This window comes from Crinia signifera, chromosome 19 (genome assembly GCF_055691185.1).
Source record: "Crinia signifera chromosome 19, ASM5569118v1, whole genome shotgun sequence".
In the NCBI taxonomy this organism is placed as follows: Eukaryota; Metazoa; Chordata; class Amphibia; order Anura; family Myobatrachidae; genus Crinia; species Crinia signifera.
The window spans coordinates 7,086,949-7,107,959 of record NC_139226.1 but is presented as its reverse complement, the minus strand read 5'-3'; the positions used below and the strand labels follow the sequence as shown (position 1 = coordinate 7,107,959).

Below are 21,011 nucleotides of genomic sequence, written 5' to 3'. Positions count from 1 at the left end.
TGCAGTAAGTGAGCATGGCGGGGATGGGCAGGACATGAGGCGGCAGATAGGGAGAGCGGCCTCGGTACTAGGTTATGCAGGAAGTGAGCGTGGTGGGGATGGCCGGGACATGAGGCGGCAGGTAGGGAGAGCGACCTCTGTACTAGGTTATACAGTAAGTGAGCATGGCGGGGATGGCCGGGACATGAGGCGGCAGGTAGGGAGAGTGGCCTCGGTACTAGGTTATGCAGGAAGTGAGCATGGCGGGGATGGCCGGGACATGAGGCGGCAGGTTGGGAGAGTGGCCTCGGTACTAGGTTATGGAGGAAGTGAGCGTGGCGGGGATGGGCAGGACATGAGGCGGCAGGTAGGGAGAGTGGCCTCGGTACTAGGTTATACAGTAAGTGAGCATGGCGGGGATGGCCGGGACATGAGGCGGCAGGTAGGGAGAGCGGCCTCTGTACTAGGTTATGGAGGAAGTGAGCGTGGCGGGGATGGGCAGGACATGAGGCGGCAGGTAGGGAGAGTGGCCTCGGTACTAGGTTATACAGTAAGTGAGCATGGTGGGGATGGGCAGGACATGAGGCGGCAGGTAGGGAGAGTGGCCTCGGTACTAGGTTATACAGGAAGTGAGCATGGCGGGGATGGGCAGGACATGAGGCGGCAGGTAGGGAGAGTGGCCTCGGTACTAGGTTATGCAGGAAGTGAGCATGGCGGGGATGGCCGGGACATGAGGCGGCAGGTTGGGAGAGTGGCCTCGGTACTAGGTTATGGAGGAAGTGAGCGTGGCGGGATGGCCGGGACATGAGGCGGCAGGTAGGGAGAGTGGCCTCGGTACTAGGTTATACAGGAAGGTGGCATGGCGGGGATGGGCAGGACATGAGGCGGCAGGTAGGGAGAGCGGCCTCTGTACTAGGTTATGCAGGAAGTGAGCATGGCGGGGATGGCCAGGACATGAGGCGGCAGGTAGGGAGAGCGGCCTCGGTACTAGGTTATGCAGGAGGTGAGCATGGTGGGGATGGGCAGGACATGAGGCGGCAGGTAGGGAGAACGGCCTCGGTACTAGGTTATGGAGGAAGTGAGCATGGCGGGGATGGCCAGGACATGAGGCGGCAGGTAGGGAGAGCGGCTTCGGTACTAGGTTATGCAGTAAGTGAGCATGGTGGGGATGGCCAGGACATGAGGCGGCAGGTAGGGAGAGCGGCCTCGGTACTAGGTTATGCAGGAAGTGAGCATGGCGGGGATGGTCAGGACATGAGGCGGCAGGTAGGGAGAGCGGCCTCGGTACTAGGTTATGCAGGAAGTGAGCATGGCAGGGATGGCCGGGACATGAGGCGGCAGGTAGGGAGAGCGGCCTCGGTACTAGGTTATGAAGGAAGTGAGCATGTCGGGGATGGTCGGGACATTAGGCGGCAGGTGGGGAGAGTGGCCTCGGTACTAGGTTATGCTTTGAGGAACAGGTGGGAAGTGTGAAGTCCAGGAGCAGAGTAGTTTGTCCCTCCTGGCATGGGTCATGTTGGGAGGTATGCTCACCCCTAGGGTTGCCACCTCACACATCATTGATTCCTGGAGACCCCCCCCCCTCATACTCATGCGTGCGCCGAAGGCTCGCTCGCACCCAGAAAAGTGGGTATGGCCTTGTAAAATGGGCGTGGCATTTGAAATATGTCCATTAAAAGTGGGCGTGGTCAGAAATAAACGGGGCCCAGTAATAACTGTGGTCCGAGCATATTATAACAGCTAGCATCCCTCCCTTCTTCTCCATACTGCAAAGAGTCCTACAGGGGGCCTGTCTGGCAGCCACGAGTTAGGGGCCCATTTATTATTGATCGCATTTACAATGCGATCTGGGCAGAATATTAACGCCCAGGATCACATTGTAAACTGCGATCACATCACAGGGATGTATCATCTCTGAGGGCGCAGGGACAGGACTCAGAAAAGAGCCCGTCCCTGCGATGTCTGGAGCCGAGTGGTCTGCGCGATTAGCGCTGACCCCCCCGCCGATCCCGCTGATCGCACTGCCGCCCTGGCAGTCCGATGTGTAGCCATCGGTTACAATGGGCTATCGCCATCTCAGAATGGCGATAGCCCAGGGGTGCAAAGCCGGGCTGCCTGATGTTCATACATCGGGCAGCTTCGCATCCACCATAGAAACCTATGGGGGATGTGGCCGGCGGCATTGAAGGGGGGGGGGGAATCGCAGCAGGGATCGGAGATTCCCCTATGGTATCTGAGTGATAATATTTGCGGCTAACCCCCAAAAACATCGGTTTAGCCACAAATATTGTTTGATAAATGGGCCCTTTAGCCTGCAGTAAATGCATGTACAGTACAAGTGCTCCCAGTATAGTTGTGTCAGGTGTGTGTGGCTGTCACACACACACACTGTGTGACAGCTACACACACCTGACACAACTATACTGGGAGCACTTGTACTGTGCAGTACTCACACTCACAGACAGCCAGCGCTACCTGCCCTTGCTCCAGTCCCTATGCATGGGGCGAGTAAGGGGCAGCCGCAGCAGCTCACACCAACACCACTCACCATCTTCTGGTGGCTGGTGCACCTACGCCGAATCCCGTAGTCCGACAGCTCACTGAGGCCGGGTAGAGAAGAGGCAGCCGCAGCATGCTGCCCAGAGACTGAGGCGAGTCGTGACCTCACCACACGCCGCCACACAACACCAGGCTATCTGCTGGGGATACGGTCGTATTGTCGACACCACTTAGGTCGACAGTCATTAGGTCAACAGGTGTCAAGGTTGACACGGTTTTATGTCGACACGGGTTATGTCTACAGGTCGGAAGGTCGACATAGTTTTTTTTACTGTTTTTTTGAGCCGACGTGTGCCAACATGTGCCTACCATCCGCTAGGGCGTGGTGGGAGAATGAAATAGTGTCCCAAGCGCAGCGAGGCACCGTGCCCGAAGCATTGCAAGTGATGCTAGGGGCTGCGGTCGACTTCCAACAGTGTCCATGTCGACTGTGCCGACATTCGGGTAAAAAAAAACAGTAAAAAGACCACAAGTTGACCTTCCGACCTAACCTGTGTCGACCTGTAGACATAACCTGTGTCAACCTATCGATGTGTCGACCTCAACCCATGTCGACCTTGTCCCATGTTGACATAGACACTGTTGACTTGCCACATGTCGACCCAACTGTGTCGACATAATGACTGCCGACCTAAGTGGTATCGACAATACAATCCACACCCATCTGCCGCACTGCCGCTGCAGACAAAGACTTGCGAGATGATGATAAAATTGCCTGATAATAAAATTCATTCAAACTTTTCAAGGTCAAAACCACGTGGTCGCACCGGGCGGCACCGGGGGTTACCATGGCGACCAGAGCTACGGCGGCAGCTTCCGGCCCTGGGCTGTTGCCCTCGTTCTCGCGAGACTTGGGCTCCGCCCAGCGCAACACGGCTCGTTATCTCGCGAGATTTGGTGGCGCCGCTGCAGCAGCAGCTTCCCTGGCCTCTGTTCTAGGTGAAGATGTCGGAGTCCGAGCACGGCAGGAAGTGGGACCGGTTCCTGGCTGATGCCACCGTCAAATTCGGTAACGTCCAGCAGAGCCGCCCAGTGTGTCACGTGTCTGTCATGTGCCCATTGTGTAGTGTGACCTCACACTGGTTCACACGTGTGATGTATGTAGCATGTCATTGACCAATATCCACCACACACACATACACACACGTCTATATTACAAAATCTGATAAAAGGGTCGACCACCAAAGGTTGACATTGAAACGAACAGGTCGCATGAATTGGTCAGCATGAGGTTTTCACCGTTTTTGGGTGTCCGTGTCAACACCTGTCGACTCTGACCCCCAATTAGTGTAGCGCGTAGCCTCGCTATGCTTTGGGCTTTATCATTCCTGATTGTAGCCCACGTGGATCGTAAGAGTCCAACAAAATCATGAAAAACTCATGTCGACCATAAGCAATTTGACCTTGTGCTTGTGTCGACATTTTGTCACGGTCGCTCTGTTATCCAGATACCACTGGACTGCGCTTAAGGAGCCATCGATGGTTCCAACCCGGCGGTCATAAACCATCGATGGCCATCCCTGATTTGCTGTGCAGAAATGCTCCGTGTGGGTGTGGAGAGATCCCAGGCGCAGGATCAGTGATGTCACCGCAGCTCAAATAACTGCGCTGTCACATCCCCCCCACCCACACTTGTAATGATGTGCTTATTGGAGGGAAGACAATGATCTACTTCGCAGCACAGCTGCACTGGCGTGTCAGGGTAACCCTGAACAGTGTGTTTTATGTCTGTACTTTGTCATTTTTTTTTTTTTTTTTACTGATTCTCTATGCAGCACCTAAAACCAATTGCAGTATTACACCTGTATAGGTAGGTTAACAAAATTATAGCATCAAAGCATGAAAATGCTAAATATAGAATATTAGTGTTCATTCTAGCACCCGCTATCTTTGAAAACCCATGCAGTTCCTCTTCCCTGCCTGGGGTGTCGCTGTCTGCTGTGGTGTTTCTAGAACAGGTCTGGTTTGCATATCAGTGCTGATATACAGACCACACTGTGCTAGAAGCACTACAGCAGGCAGGAAAGAGGAACTGCGTGGGTTTTCAAAGATAGCGGGTGCTAGAATGAACACTAATTAATAGTCTAGTGCTGGTGTTGCCAACTCCAGCCCTCGAGAGCTACCAACAGTGCATGTTTTCCAGATCTCCTGACAGAATCACAAGTGAAGTAACTACCTCCACCTGTGGATCTTTTAAAATGTGTCAGTGAGTAATGGGTGCACCTGTGCAGCATCTTGGTTGTCTGGAAAATGTGAGCTGTTGGTAGCTCTTGAGGATTGGAGTTGGCTACCACTGGTCTAGTGCATACACATGAGCTGATGTGTACGATTTATAGTTAACAATATTATTATCATACATATCGTTAACGGAAAAGAAAAGTAACTACACATGGGCAAAATAGGATGTGGTCAGAGTACAAACATCGGGATCCCAACAGTCAGAATCCCGCTGTAAGTACAGATGGCTAGGCTGGAAGGTGGGTGGGGTTTGGCTGCGGGGGGGAGGCGGGAAGAGATGCGGAGCCTACGGCCTTCCAGCTGTTGTTGAACTACATATCCCAGCATGCCCCTGCAACAGTTTAGCATGGCCAAATAGCAAAACTATAGCAGGGCATCCTGGGATGTGTAGTTTAACAACAGCTGGAGGGCCGAAGGTTGCACATCCCTGGCTTAAATACTTACCAAGAGCTAACCACACAGTATGACCTCTGTTCTGCGCTAATCCTATTAAATAACCAGCTAACTCTCCTGTTAGTGAGAACCCAAGTACAAGGATAGAAACAATGGGGGTTATCGTAGTGCGCTCTGTTCGGAACCACCTAGCCAATTCCTATAATTATTCACAGGATGCAGTAATCACACTTTGTATAGGTGTTCTTTTGTCACTTTCCGGAATAAGACGTAAACTTCGTTCAAACAGATAGTTCTTTAAGTTACAACCAAACCAACGTGTTTCGTTAGAACGACTTCATCAGGGACGTGGCTAAAGGTGATACATAAAGAAGGGGGCGTTTGCTATTAAGCAGCATGAAATAAAATAAATCCAATAGTTGGAAAATGATATGTGGTGAACGTTAATATATAATTTCTCACCTATCAATTTACAAGGCAAAGTCTTGGGAAAAATAGTCTTTTATACGGCCAAAGAGGGGGCCTAAAATGGAACATAATTTACTAGAGTTCCTACAAGTAATAAAATCCTTTAACAGAACAAACTTATCAAGATCTGTCTGGATTCTCACTACCAGGATTTGGCACCCAACCTGGGCTGTAGGTGGGGCAGATGTAACAGAGAGAGTTAGGGTTCTAGTACGATCTGGCCCCTTTTCACATAATGTTGACCACTTGGGGCAATAAATCGTAAAGTGCCATATCGTGTGACCTTTACTTCCAATGCGCAGTCCTGTACAATAATACATCATATCCTGGGAATGGTATCGCATATGGTACTTTGTATGCAGAAGGTCCACATTCGGTGTATGCTATGTGATCCTAGCTGCCGGGGAGCCCAGGGGGTGGTTGGCGAGTTACCACATGTGAGGGTAAATCAAGTGTATGAGGGCCTTTAGATTAGAGTGGGGTCCTGTGTTCAATCTGAAATCTAAATGTGTATAAATAAATAAATAAAACATCTGTGTGCTACATGCAACAGCAGCCAGTATTTACCCTGCAGAGAAACAATATAAATCTTTGTTCTCTTTGCATTGCAACATAGTTTGTTGAAGATACAAAGTTACATTTTGCTGTGGTTGCTTTCACCTTACGCTGAGCACTGTGATTTCTCCAGGATGCATTGATGGCCAAGAGACTTCATTTTCCCTTCACAGACTCGAAGCCCCCCAAAGCCAGACGTAACCCCAACACATAACCAAACCTCCTCCATGTTTTTTTTTTTTTTTTTTACAGCTTCTTATTTTGGGTGTCTGTGACAGCTTTGCCACCTGTCCCTGTGGTTTCTCAGGCAGTGTTTCATGCCCTACCATCCACTAGGGCATGGAGGGAGAGTATAACCATGTGCCGGACGCATGCCGATTGCAGCAGTACACTGATACGTGTCCGAAATTGGGGTAAAAAAAATAAACGTGAAAAACTCACGTTGACATTTTGACTGTCATCCTTTCTTTTGTTGACTGAATGCTTTTGTCAACCTTCCAACCCTGTTGACCTTAGCTATGTCAACCTATTTCATGTGTCGACATAATCCCTATAGTGCTCGACCTAATGACCCATCCCAATGCCGCACCGTTGTCCGGTGGGGTCGTACACTGACCTATTGTTTCTGGTGCTGTCCCTTTAAGTGAACCAGGCTTGTGGCCGTGTAGACAGCTGGAATAAGAACCAGCGCGTGTGATAAAAGTGAGGCAAGCAGCATTGCACAACCCCCGGGAGCAGAATTCCTGCAGGTGGCTGCGGGCCGGCATATTGCACCGCTTTAATGTCGGATCTGGGCACATTCTTACTGAGATAAGTCGGCTTGTTTTCCATACATCCAATTTCCTGGACTCCAGATTACAGGAATTGGGAGGACCTGGGAAGGTTTTCCGCTAAGCCGTAATAATGCACAGGTTTTATGACCCCAAATCGGACCAAGATGGTCCTGATGATCAGCGGCAGACGTCCAAGATGACAGGGTTTTTCCTCCCTTCCCTGGAGTCGGTGAGTGATGGCCGCCCAGAGTATAGGCCGAGAGTGCAGGCTGTTACTCAGCTTTACTGGTGCAAACTGTCATCTAAACGCCCTTCTCACGGGCGCCATTGGTCTGTGTCCTACTCCTGATTATATCCTTTCCCTGTATAGAAACAGTGGCTTTGTTTTTATGATTGCAGAATGCTTATTAGCATTTACATCTAATGCAGCTTTTTCCGTTCCTAGGCCCTTATTCAGATCTGATCGCAGTACAAATTTGGGTTCACTCTCAGAGGCAAATTCCTTCTCAAATGGACAAAACCATGTGCACTGCAGGTGGGGCAGATGAAACGTGTGCAGAGAGTTAGATTTGGGTGGGGTTTTTCTTCAAAGTGAGATCTATATTGCAGTGTAAAAATAAAGCAGCCAGTATTTACCCTGCACAGAAACAAAATAACTCACCCAAATCTAATTCTCTCTGCACATGTTACATCTGCCCCACCTGCAGTGCACATGGTTTTGTCCCATTTGAGAAGGAATTTGCCTCTGAGAGTGAACTGGAATAAGGCCTTTGATCTCAAAATGGGCAACACCATGCTGCACTGCAGGGGGGCAGATGTAATATGTGCAGAGAGAGTTAGATTTGGGTTTGAGTTATTTTGTTTCTGTGCAGGGTAAATACTGGCTGCATTATTCTTATACTGCCATTTATATTTCAGTTTCAACACACCTCACCCAAATCTAACTCTCTGCATATGTTACATCTGCCCCACCTGCAGTGCAGCATATTTTTTTTCCATTTTGAGCACCTATTTGTCCTGCAATCGGGTCAGAATTAGGCTCTGTGTCCAGACAGCTGTCCTCAGACGCACAATGCCCTTTCCCTCTATGGATACATGTATATGTAGGTTTTGTGCTGGGTTCCTGCTTGTTGATCTGTGTGTCTGATTTAGCGATGCACCCTGCTCCATCCAGGCCATTTAAGGGTAAAGTCAGTTCTCTCATTCCTCAGTTATTTTTGTGTAGAATAATCCAAATATAACCTCCGTGCACAGTGCCAAACAGCTGCAGAATGTTGACAAGCGAGTAACAATTGCAGCTTCGTTATAACCCTGATTTACTAACAAACGTCTCATCCGGGACGGGGCCATTCCCACATGAAATGCACGCTCTGTTCACCTGGGTGTTGGAGTTCTTGATCTCCTCAACTTTTTTGTTTTTAGGGTACGTAACTTTTTTTTTTTTTGCACCAGTCCGCCGTCAGGAGACCTGTAACACCGGATAAGCCGTAGAAGGCGCGAGGGGGAAACCTTGGCGCGGTTCGCAGGCCGAGGTGTTTGCCGACATGGAAAAAGTCTGACAAACCTTCAACTTATTTACGTTTAACTTTTACATCCGTGCTGCCAAGTGCTTACATGGAGAAGGCCACGTATGTTACAGCTGTGCGCTCACGGGCCAAGCACTATTAAAAATAAGTGGAAGTAACGCTGCATAGTCTATGGAAGTAATCAAGGGCCCAAAAAGAGAGCGGACGCCCTGCAGAGTTGTTCTGGGGTATATAGCGCTCCCTTCCTCTCAGCCTGTGTGTTGTGCAAGCAGGGCGCGAGCTGGGTTAGGGGCCCCTGCTGCTATTGTTGGACTGCAGGGGGCCGGTCTTGGTAGTGATTCAATTGCTGACAAACTGATTCCCCTGGCTGAATTTGTGCAGCAACCGCTACACAGAACAATAACCGTCATGTCAGACTTAATGGAACAGCACTTGACTTGCGCCATCTAGTGGCCACTGGCATGCAGAACCCTTGGAGTTCCCCCATAGAGGTGAGGGGCAGTGTCAGGCTTTTGTAATATAGGATAAGTTCTGGGCGGAGCAGAAAGCTTAGGCGGGAGCTGTTCCGGTCGATAGATCTACAGCAGGGCTGGGCAATAGCGGCCCTCCAGATGTTGATGAACTACAGATACCAGCATGCCTTGCATCAGTTTCAGCATGGCCACATAGCAAAACTAATGCAAAGCATCCTGGGATGTGTAGTTCATCAACAGCTTGAGGGCCTCTATTGCCCAGCCCTGATCTACATGGTCTCTAGATAGCCAGATGGCAGGGTCAAAAATGTGGACACGAGTCTTTCATGTTTTTTTTTTTTTTTTAACCGGCTAGTTCTTATTTCACCATCCATTTCGGCATAGAGCAAAGTGTCCGTAATGTGCCCTTAATACAATATACGGTCATAAGGTCTATGTGCGCTTAGGGCTAGCACATGAAATGGGTCGGCAGGGTTAGACTGTCTACGCAAGCATTAGGTCAAGGGTCAAAACAGGAGTTTTTCCCTTTTTTTGTGCCGACGGGGTATTTCATGCCCTACCATCCATTAGGTCATGGAGGGAGAATATAATAGTGTGCCGAGTGTATTGAAGCACCGTGCCCGCAGCATGGCGAGCGCAGCGGTACACCTTGGCGGTGTCCATGTTGACTATATCGACATTCGGGGTGAAAAACTCATGTTGACCTTGCCATTGTTGTTCTTCCAACCCTGTTGACATGTCGACATATGTCATGGATCACCTTAAGCTATGTCGACCTTCAGCGGTCGACTCAATGCATATCAACCTAATGACCCATACCCCTAAATTCGGAGCTGTCCTAGACCCACATCCCCCACCCCCCGGGGACGTCTCCGCAGTCAGTAATATTACACCGATGAGTTTACTAGAAGTTTGTCTCCTGTCCGTGTATCTTGGAGGTAATTCCCTGTGCGTTCGCACTAATCCCGGAACCTCAGGACACACATCCTGCCACAGCCCTGGCCTCGGAAAGGTCTCTGGCACCGTACCCACGCTGTTACTTTTCATTGGTCCGGAAGGGTTTAAATGTCTTTCCTGAAATGATTTAGTTTTGGGAAGTGTTCAGGCCCCAGCTGGCCTGTGGTGTGCCAGTATCACCTTGGCTGGCAGCGATGTGAAAGGTGATCTTTATTATGTGTGACTCGCGCTGGGCAGCCAGCACTCTCACCACCTCTGCGAGTATCCCTCCTCGTCCCATGTGCCTGTCTGTCTTATACGCTTCTTACCTGGCGGTGGCGTGCTATGATCCGTTACAGCGGCAGTACTTTCTAACACTTAATTATAACGGCAAACGCTGAAATAATTGCACGCCAACACCAACTTTTAACAATGAATGACAATGCTTTACTTAAAACATGGCTCGTTTACAGGTGTTTGTAAATGCAGACGAACACAAGAAACATGAAACTGATTGTCTTATACTAAAACAATCCAATCAAAATGGAAACCTTCCAAGTACAGTAATCAGCCATAATAACCTCATACGTTACCCCCAGCCCCCTTCCTCCTCTTCCGCTGCCTACCCCCTCCTTTTCTATGGCCAATATTTATACCTTACTCCATTTAAATAATTATTTAAATGTGTCAAATTTCCATATGCACAGCAATGCCTTCGATCATAATGTCACAATTCACCCAACTTACTATTGCTGGGGAAAGATTCGGTGGCCTTGGGGGTCTATGCTAGTGTTCCCGTTAGGCTGTTTTAGTGGGGCGCTGCACCCTGTCCGATTTTTATTTTTTATTTTTTTTAAAGGCCCATCTAGCCCCAAGAGCCTGCTGCCTGTCCCTCCAGTGTGCCCCGGGGAAGCCCAGTACCGCCGTAGATGGCGATGCCCGGCGCTTCCGGGAGCTCAGGGACTTAGTCGTGGCCGGGCCTGCCCCCCTTTATTGACACCACGGCTAGGGGCTTGTGCAACTAGCAATGCCTTCTGCAGCATTAGGACATTTAAGTAAATATAATATATATGTATTGATGAGCTGCTGGAGGAATGTGTATGCCGATATATTTCTATTTCATCAACTTGTACTTGCGCCATTGCTGGTCATAGTGCTCTATAGAAAGGCATTGGAATGGGAGGGTTTATTTATCCATCTGCTGTCACTTGGCGGGTTCACATGATTGGTTATCGGCTGCAGGTGACCTAACCTGTCTGAGCTTGGCTCCGCCTACTTCAGGCTTTGACTATCCTGGTTATAAATGGGTTCAGGCACCAAAAAATGTGAAAAACTCATGTTTGCCTTTATGCTCGCCAACTCTTTGTCACGGTCTACCTTGCGCATTAGACACTGCCGAAATACATCAGGACTTCCCGTCCCGTGGGCAGACTTCCCCCCCCCCCCCCCCCCCCACACACCTTATATGGCTCTTCTCCCCCTATACCATCCAGCGGCCGGTCAGCGCTCATATAATGTGTTTTCTCTATGCCCTGGAACTTAGCAGGGAAGAGCTTAGATCCGGATGAGAATAAGAGACTTTGTAGCCTGTCCAGCTCTCATTTATTTTCCAAAGTTTTATTAAATGTGCTTCACTATTTTTGGAAATAAATAGTCACGGTGCCCGGAGAGGCGAGCCAGAAGTGAGACCTTTCTTTGTGTGTCCATTCCGGAAAAACAGCTGCATGGAATCTGACAGAATTGGCAGTTTAATAGCTGAGAAAACGTATCGCCCAGCGCGCTCCCAGCATATGGCGGCTTCAGAGCGTTAAACCGTCTTCTTCCTGGCATGTATGATGCACCTTACCTTTATGTTTTTGTGTTACTATATTTGTGTGCGCCCCCCCCCCGACCTCACCTCAGAGTTGAGGACAGAAAAAAGCATCTGAGCCAATTTTAAGTTCAGCCAATGCCATAGTTTTAGGTAACCGTTTGTATTCCAGGTGTTGCCAGGGATACCCTGCCAGTGAGTGCATGCTTGTCCGATGCTCTACCTCCAGATACAAACATGCGAATTACATGACTACCGCAAATGTTCTATCATCACAAATGTCACCGGTATGTCTATTCTAGCATCCTGCACCCTTTGCAGTTCCTCTTTCCTGCCTGGGGTGTCACTCTCTGCTCTGGAGCTTCTAGCACAATCTGGTCTGTACTTTGGAGAGATACAGTACAGACTGTGCTAGTCTACAAACCACATGGAAATATTTCTGTGTACGAGGACAATAAAGAGATATATTCCAATAAAATCCCTTTATTGTGCTGAAATATTGTTTGTCTAAAATATATGTACTGAATGATTCAATCAATAATTTAAAGGACCAGATAAAGAAATGAAACGGGATTGATAAGGGGTTTACTGTTTATAACCGAGACTACAGCAGACAGCGACACCCCAGGCAGGGAAGATGACCTGCATGGGTTTTGAAATATGGCGGGTGCTAGAATGAACACTAATTGATTTTGGAAATGAGTGCAGCTGCTTAATGATCTGGCTCAGAAATAGTTTTGCTTGTATTTGTTAATGGTTGTTTGTGTTGCTGATCTGTACAAACCCCCAGTGTGTAATTACACAGCCTTGTGTTGTATACAGATGACATTCCTTGATATAGTCCCTATAAACTATTATCATCTGGAAGCGTGCAGGCCCGTCGTTGCCGTGGCCACCACCTATTCCGTTCCCTGCCAAGTGCGGGAAATTCCCCGTTAGCTGGTTACAGGCTGCGCTAAGCACGGTGCAGAAATGCAGTACTTTGTTGTAGAAATAATTCTGTTTCACGTACCGTTTCCAGGCGTGCGTCTGGTGTATAGCCCGCTACCAGCCGCAGGACAACTCCCCCCCAGATGATGTGGTCGCCCAGCAGGAATTGTTTGGATTAGTTGTGTGTGTGTGCAGATTGGTAATGGGCCCTGTCAGTATGCCCTCATGAGCTTAACGCCCCATACCCTATGCAACTTCTCTGAGGGGAAAAGTCGCATGTGATGCCCTTTTATAGATCGTACGTGTTCCCAATCCCCTCTGCCGGGAGGCTGTTCTGTGTATAGATGGCGGAGCCTTCTTCTGCCCCTCCTGTCCCCAGTGCGGTATGTACCGGGGTTCCCGTATATAGATGGCAGAGCCTTCCTCTGCCCCATCCTATTCCCCGTGCGGTATGTACCGGGGTTCCCGTATATAGATGGCAGAGCCTTCCTCTGCCCCCTCCTGTCCCCCGTGCGTTATGTACCGGGGTTTCCGTATATAGATGGCGGAGCCTTCCTCTGCCCCATCCTATTCCCCGTGCGGTATGTATCTGGGTTCCCGTATATATAGATGGCGGAGCCTTCCTCTGCCCCCTCCTGTCCCCTGTGCGGTATGTACCGGGGTTCCCGTATATAGATGGCGGAGCCTTCCTCTGCCCCATCCTATTCCCCGTGCGGTATGTACCGGGGTTCCCGTATATAGATGGCGGAGCCTTCCTCTGCCCCCTCCTGTCCCCCGTGCGGTATGTACCGGGGTTCCCGTATATAGATGGCGGAGCCTTCCTCTGCCCCATCCTATTCCCCGTGCGGTATGTACCAGGGTTCCCGTATATAGATGGCGGAGCCTTCCTCTGCCCCCTCCTGTCCCCCGTGCGGTATGTACCGGGGTTCCCGTATATAGATGGCGGAGCCTTCCTCTGCCCCCTCCTGTCCCCCGTGCGGTATGTACCGGGGTTCCCGTATATAGATGGCGGAGCCTTCCGCTGCTCCCTCCTATTCCCCGTGCGGTATGTACCGGGGTTCCCGTATATAGATGGCGGAGCCTTCCTCTGCCCCATCCTATTCCCCGTGCGGTATGTACCGGGGTTCCCGTATATAGATGGCGGAGCCTTCCTCTGCCCCCTCCTGTCCCCCGTGCGGTATGTACCGGGGTTCCCGTATATAGATGGCGGAGCCTTCCTCTGCCCCATCCTATTCCCCGTGCGGTATGTACCGGGGTTCCCGTATATAGATGGCGGAGCCTTCCTCTGCCCCATCCTATTCCCCGTGCGGTATGTACCGGGGTTCCCGTATATAGATGGCGGAGCCTTCCTCTGCCCCATCCTATTCCCCGTGCGGTATGTACCGGGGTTCCCGTATATAGATGGCGGAGCCTTCCTCTGCTCCCTCCTGTCCCCCGTGCGGTATGTACCGGGGTTCCCGTATATAGATGGCGGAGCCTTCCTCTGCTCCCTCCTGTCCCCCGTGCGGTATGTACCGGGGTTCCCGTATATAGATGGCGGAGCCTTCCTCTGCTCCCTGCTGTCCCCCGTGCGGTATGTACCGGGGTTCCCGTATATAGATGGCGGAGCCTTCCTCTGCTCCCTCCTGTCCCCCGTGCGGTATGTACCGGGGTTCCCGTATATAGATGGCAGAGCCTTCCTCTACCCCCCTCCTATCCCCTGTGCGGTATGTACCGGGGTTCCCGTATATAGATGGCGGAGCCTTCCTCTGCCCCCTCCTATTCCCCGTGCGGTATGTACCGGGGTTCCCGTATATAGATGGCGGAGCCTTCCTCTGCACCCTCCTATACCCCATGCATTGGTAAAGGGTTAACAGGTCCCAGCCAGCGGGCCCAGCCCACTTCCCTTCCACAGGAAGCTCTCGTAGGTGAGATGAAGCTTATTAAATGGAAAAATAGGGCTTGGCATGGAGCGGGCAGTTCCGTGCCTGCGTGCCAATGTGCTGGAGTATTGTACTCTGAAGCGAAGAATATTTTTTTCCGTTTCCTAGAACACTAAAAGCCATTTTCTTGGCCCTGTGCAGTGGCTCGGCGGGATCTGCCACGAGAACTGCTGGCATCTGCCCATCAGTCCCCTCCCCACACCCCATCCAGCATTTGTCCGGGAAATGTGCTTCTCAGAAATCCCCCCCCTCACCCCCTCACCCCCATACCTTACTGGGCACCCTCTAGTGATGTGGCCATTATTATACTAACCAATGAGAGGCAGCCTATACTGCTAACTAGCCAATCAGTGACTACAACAGATGTTTTCTTGTTTCCAGTATGGCTGAGGAGTCTGCGTGGGGCATTACCACGGGAGAAGCTGACATCCCCACACTGACCCACCTGCAAGCTGACACCCCAACACTGACCCACCTGCAAGCTGACACCCCCACACTGACCCACCTGCAGGCTGACACCCCCCACACTGACCCACCTGCAAGCTGACACCCCCCACACTGACCCACCTGCAAGCTGACACCCCCCACACTGACCCACCTGCAAGCTGACACCCCCACACTGACCCACCTGCAGGCTGACACCCCCCACACTGACCCACCTGCAAGCTGACACCCCCCACACTGACCCACCTGCAAGCTGACACCCCCCACACTGACCCACCTGCAAGCTGACACCCCCCACACTGACCCACCTGCAAGCTGACACCCCCACACTGACCCACCTGCAGGCTGACACCCCCCACACTGACCCACCTGCAAGCTGACACCCCCCACACTGACCCACCTGCAAGCTGACACCCCCCACACTGACCCACCTGCAAGCTGACACCCCAACACTGACCCACCTGCAAGCTGACACCCCCACACTGACCCACCTGCAGGCTGCCACATACCACAGGGGGATGCTGACTCCCCCACACTGACCCACCTGCAGGCTGCCACCCCCCACACTGACCCACCTGCAGGCTGCCACATACCACAGGAGAAGCTGACTCCCCCACACTGACCCACCTGCAGACTGCCACATACCATAGGGGGATGCTGACTCCCCCACACTAACCCACCTGCAGACTGCCACATACCACGGGAGAAGCTGACTCCCCCACACTGACCCACCTGCAGACTGCCACATACCATAGGGGGATGCTGACTCCCCCACACTAACCCACCTGCAGACTGCCACATACCATAGGGGGATGCTGACTCCCCCACACTGACCCACATGCAGACTGACACATACCACAGGGGGATGCTGACTCCCCCACACTGACCCACCTGCAGGCTGCCACATACCACGGGAGAAGCTGACTCCCCCACACTGACCCACCTGCTGACTGCCACATACCATAGGGGGATGCTGACTCCCCCACACTGACCCACCTGCAGACTGCCACATACCACAGGGGGATGCTGACTCCCCCACACTGACCCACCTGCTGACTGCCACATACCACGGGGGGATGCTGACTCCCCCACACTGACCCACCTGCAGACTGCCACATACCACGGGGGGATGCTGACTCCCCCACACTGACCCACCTGCAGACTGCCACATACCACAGGGGGATGCTGACTCCCCCACACTGACCCACCTGCAGGCTGCCACATACCACGGGGGGATTCTGACTCCCCCACACTGACCCACCTGCAGACTGCCACATACCACGGGGGGATGCTGACTCCCCCACACTGACCCACCTGCAGGCTGCCACATACCACGGGGGGATGCTGACTCCCCCACACTGACCCACCTGCAGACTGCCACATACCACGGGGGGATGCTGACTCCCCCACACTGACCCACCTGCTGACTGCCACATACCACGGGGGGATGCTGACTCCCCCACACTGACCCACCTGCAGACTGCCACATACCACGGGGGGATGCTGACTCCCCCACACTGACCCACCTGCAGACTGCCACATACCACAGGGGGATGCTGACACCCCCACACTGACCCACCTGCAGACTGCCACATACCACGGGGGGATGCTGACTCCCCCACACTGACCCACCTGCAGGCTGCCACATACCATAGGGGGATGCTGACTCCCCCACACTGACCCACCTGCAGACTGCCACATACCACGGGGGGATGCTGACTCCCCCACACTGACCCACCTGCTGACTGCCACATACCATAGGGGGATGCTGACTCCCCCACACTGACCCACCTGCAGACTGCCACATACCACGGGGGGATGCTGACTCCCCCACACTGACCCACCTGCTGACTGCCACATACCACAGGGGGATGCTGACTCCCCCACACTGACCCACCTGCTGACTGCCACATACCACAGGGGGATGCTGACTCCCCCACACTGACCCACCTGCTGACTGCCACATACCACAGGGGGATGCTGACTCCCCCACACTGACCCACCTGCAGGCTGCCACATACCACAGGGGGATGCTGACTCCCCCACACTGACCCACCTGCAGACTGCCACATACCACAGGGGGAAGCTGACTCCCCCACCTGCAAGCTGCCACATACCACGGGAGAAGCTGACTCCCCCACACTGACCCACCTGCTGACTGCCACATACCACGGGAGAAGCTGACTCCCCCACACTGACCCACCTGCAAGCTGCCACATACCATAGGGGGATGCTGACTCCCCCACACTGACCCACCTGCAGGCTGCCACATACCACAGGGGGATGCTGACCCCCCCCCCCCACACACTGACCCACCTGCAGACTGCCACATACCACAGGGGGATGCTGACTCCCCCACACTGACCCACCTGCAGACTGCCACATACCACAGGGGGATGCTGACTCCCCCACACTGACCCACCTGCAGGCTGCCACATACCACAGGGGGATGCTGACTCCCCCACACTGACCCACCTGCAGGCTGCCACATACCACAAGGGGATGCTGACACCCCAACACTGACCCATCTACAGGCTGTCACATCCCACGGGGGGAAGCTGCCACCCCCCCCCCACACACACTGACCCACCTGCAGACTGCCACATACCACAGGGGGATGCTGACTCCCCCACACTGACCCACCTGCAGACTGCCACATACCACAGGGGGATGCTGACTCCCCCACACTGACCCACCTGCAAGCTGACACCCCCCACACTGACCCACCTGCAAGCTGACACCCCCCACACTGACCCACCTGCAGGCTGCCACATACCACGGGAGAAGCTGACACCCCCCACACTGACCCACCTGCAGGCTGCCACATACCATAGGGGGATGCTGACTCCCCCACACTGACCCACCTGCAGACTGCCACATACCACGGGGGGATGCTGACTCCCCCACACTGACCCACCTGCTGACTGCCACATACCACGGGGGGATGCTGACTCCCCCACACTGACCCACCTGCTGACTGCCACATACCACAGGGGGATGCTGACTCCCCCACACTGACCCACCTGCTGACTGCCACATACCACAGGGGGATGCTGACTCCCCCACACTGACCCACCTGCTGACTGCCACATACCACAGGGGGATGCTGACTCCCCCACACTGACCCACCTGCAGACTGCCACATACCACAGGGGGATGCTGACTCCCCCACACTGACCCACCTGCAGGCTGCCACATACCACAGGGGGATGCTGACTCCCCCACACTGACCCACCTGCAGACTGCCACATACCACAGGGGGATGCTGACTCCCCCACACTGACCCACCTGCAGGCTGCCACATACCACAGGGGGATGCTGACTCCCCCACACTGACCCACCTGCAGACTGCCACATACCACAGGAGAAGCTGACACCCCCCACACTGACCCACCCCCCCCACTGACCCACCTGCAGACTGCCACATACCATAGGGGGATGCTGACTCCCCCACACTGACCCACCTGCAGACTGCCACATACCACAGGGGGATGCTGACTCCCCCACACTGACCCACCTGCAGACTGCCACATACCACAGGAGAAGCTGACACCCCCCACACTGACCCACCTGCTGACTGCCACATACCACGGGAGAAGCTGACTCCCCCACACTGACCCACCTGCAGACTGCCACATACCACGGGGGATGCTGACTCCCCCACACTGACCCACCTGCAGACTGCCACATACCACAGGGGGATGCTGACTCCCCCACACTGACCCACCTGCAGGCTGCCACATACCACAGGGGGAAGCTGACCCCCCCCCCCCCACACTGACCCACCTGCTGACTGCCACATACCACAGGGGGATGCTGACTCCCCCACACTGACCCACCTGCAGACTGCCACATACCACAGGGGGATGCTGACTCCCCCACACTGACCCACCTGCAGGCTGCCACATACCACAGGGGGAAGCTGACCCCCCCCCCCCCACACTGACCCACCTGCTGACTGCCACATACCACAGGGGGATGCTGACTCCCCCACACTGACCCACCTGCAGACTGCCACATACCACAGGGGGATGCTGACTCCCCCACACTGACCCATCTACAGGCTGTCACATCCCACGGGGGGAAGCTGCCACCCCCCCACACACACTGACCCACCTGCAGGCTGCCACATACCACAGGGGGATGCTGACTCCCCCACACTGACCCACCTGCTGACTGCCACATACCACAGGGGGATGCTGACACCCCCCACACTGACCCACCTGCAGGCTGCCACATACCATAGGGGGATGCTGACTCCCCCACACTGACCCACCTGCAGACTGCCACATACCACGGGGGGATGCTGACTCCCCCACACTGACCCACCTGCTGACTGCCACATACCATAGGGGGATGCTGACTCCCCCACACTGACCCACCTGCAGACTGCCACATACCACGGGGGGATGCTGACTCCCCCACACTGACCCACCTGCTGACTGCCACATACCACAGGGGGATGCTGACTCCCCCACACTGACCCACCTGCTGACTGCCACATACCACAGGGGGATGCTGACTCCCCCACACTGACCCACCTGCTGACTGCCACATACCACAGGGGGATGCTGACTCCCCCACACTGACCCACCTGCAGGCTGCCACATACCACAGGGGGATGCTGACTCCCCCACACTGACCCACCTGCAGACTGCCACATACCACAGGGGGAAGCTGACTCCCCCACACTGACCCACCTGCAAGCTGCCACATACCACGGGAGAAGCTGACTCCCCCACACTGACCCACCTGCTGACTGCCACATACCACGGGAGAAGCTGACTCCCCCACACTGACCCACCTGCAAGCTGCCACATACCATAGGGGGATGCTGACTCCCCCACACTGACCCACCTGCAGGCTGCCACATACCACAGGGGGATGCTGACCCCCCCCCCACACACTGACCCACCTGCAGACTGCCACATACCACAGGGGGATGCTGACTCCCCCACACTGACCCACCTGCAGACTGCCACATACCACAGGGGGATGCTGACTCCCCCACACTGACCCACCTGCAGGCTGCCACATACCACAGGGGGATGCTGACTCCCCCACACTGACCCACCTGCAGGCTGCCACATACCACAGGGGGATGCTGACACCCCAACACTGACCCATCTACAGGCTGTCACATCCCACGGGGGGAAGCTGCCACCCCCCCCCCACACACACTGACCCACCTGCAGACTGCCACATACCACAGGGGGATGCTGACTCCCCCACACTGACCCACCTGCAGACTGCCACATACCACAGGGGGATGCTGACTCCCCCACACTGACCCACCTGCAAGCTGACACCCCCCACACTGACCCACCTGCAAGCTGACACCCCCCACACTGACCCACCTGCAGGCTGCCACATACCACGGGAGAAGCTGACACCCCCCACACTGACCCACCTGCAGGCTGCCACATACCATAGGGGGATGCTGACTCCCCCACACTGACCCACCTGCAGACTGCCACATACCACGGGGGGATGCTGACTCCCCCACACTGACCCACCTGCTGACTGCCACATACCACGGGGGGATGCTGACTCCCCCACACTGACCCACCTGCTGACTGCCACATACCACAGGGGGATGCTGACTCCCCCACACTGACCCACCTGCTGACTGCCACATACCACAGGGGGATGCTGACTCCCCCACACTGACCCACCTGCTGACTGCCACATACCACAGGGGGATGCTGACTCCCCCACACTGACCCACCTGCAGACTGCCACATACCACAGGGGGATGCTGACTCCCCCACACTGACCCACCTGCAGGCTGCCACATACCACAGGGGGATGCTGACTCCCCCACACTGACCCACCTGCAGACTGCCACATACCACGGGGGGATGCTGACTCCCCCACACTGACCCACCTGCTGACTGCCACATACCACGGGGGGATGCTGACTCCCCCACACTGACCCACCTGCTGACTGCCACATACCACAGGGGGATGCTGACTCCCCCACACTGACCCACCTGCAGACTGCC

The 21,011-nt window shown here is 54.1% G+C and overlaps 1 protein-coding gene across 1 annotated transcript in view; it reads left to right on the top strand.

Moving 5' to 3' along the window:
* The first annotated feature begins 3,391 nt into the window (after positions 1-3,391).
* Positions 3,392-21,011, top strand: part of MICOS10 (mitochondrial contact site and cristae organizing system subunit 10) — a 40,589-nt gene continuing 22,969 nt past the window's right edge. The window contains exon 1 of the mRNA XM_083161930.1: positions 3,392-3,547. Within this exon, the coding sequence (XP_083018056.1) occupies positions 3,484-3,547 (64 nt within the window). The 5' untranslated portion in view covers positions 3,392-3,483. The remainder of the gene's footprint in view (positions 3,548-21,011) is intronic.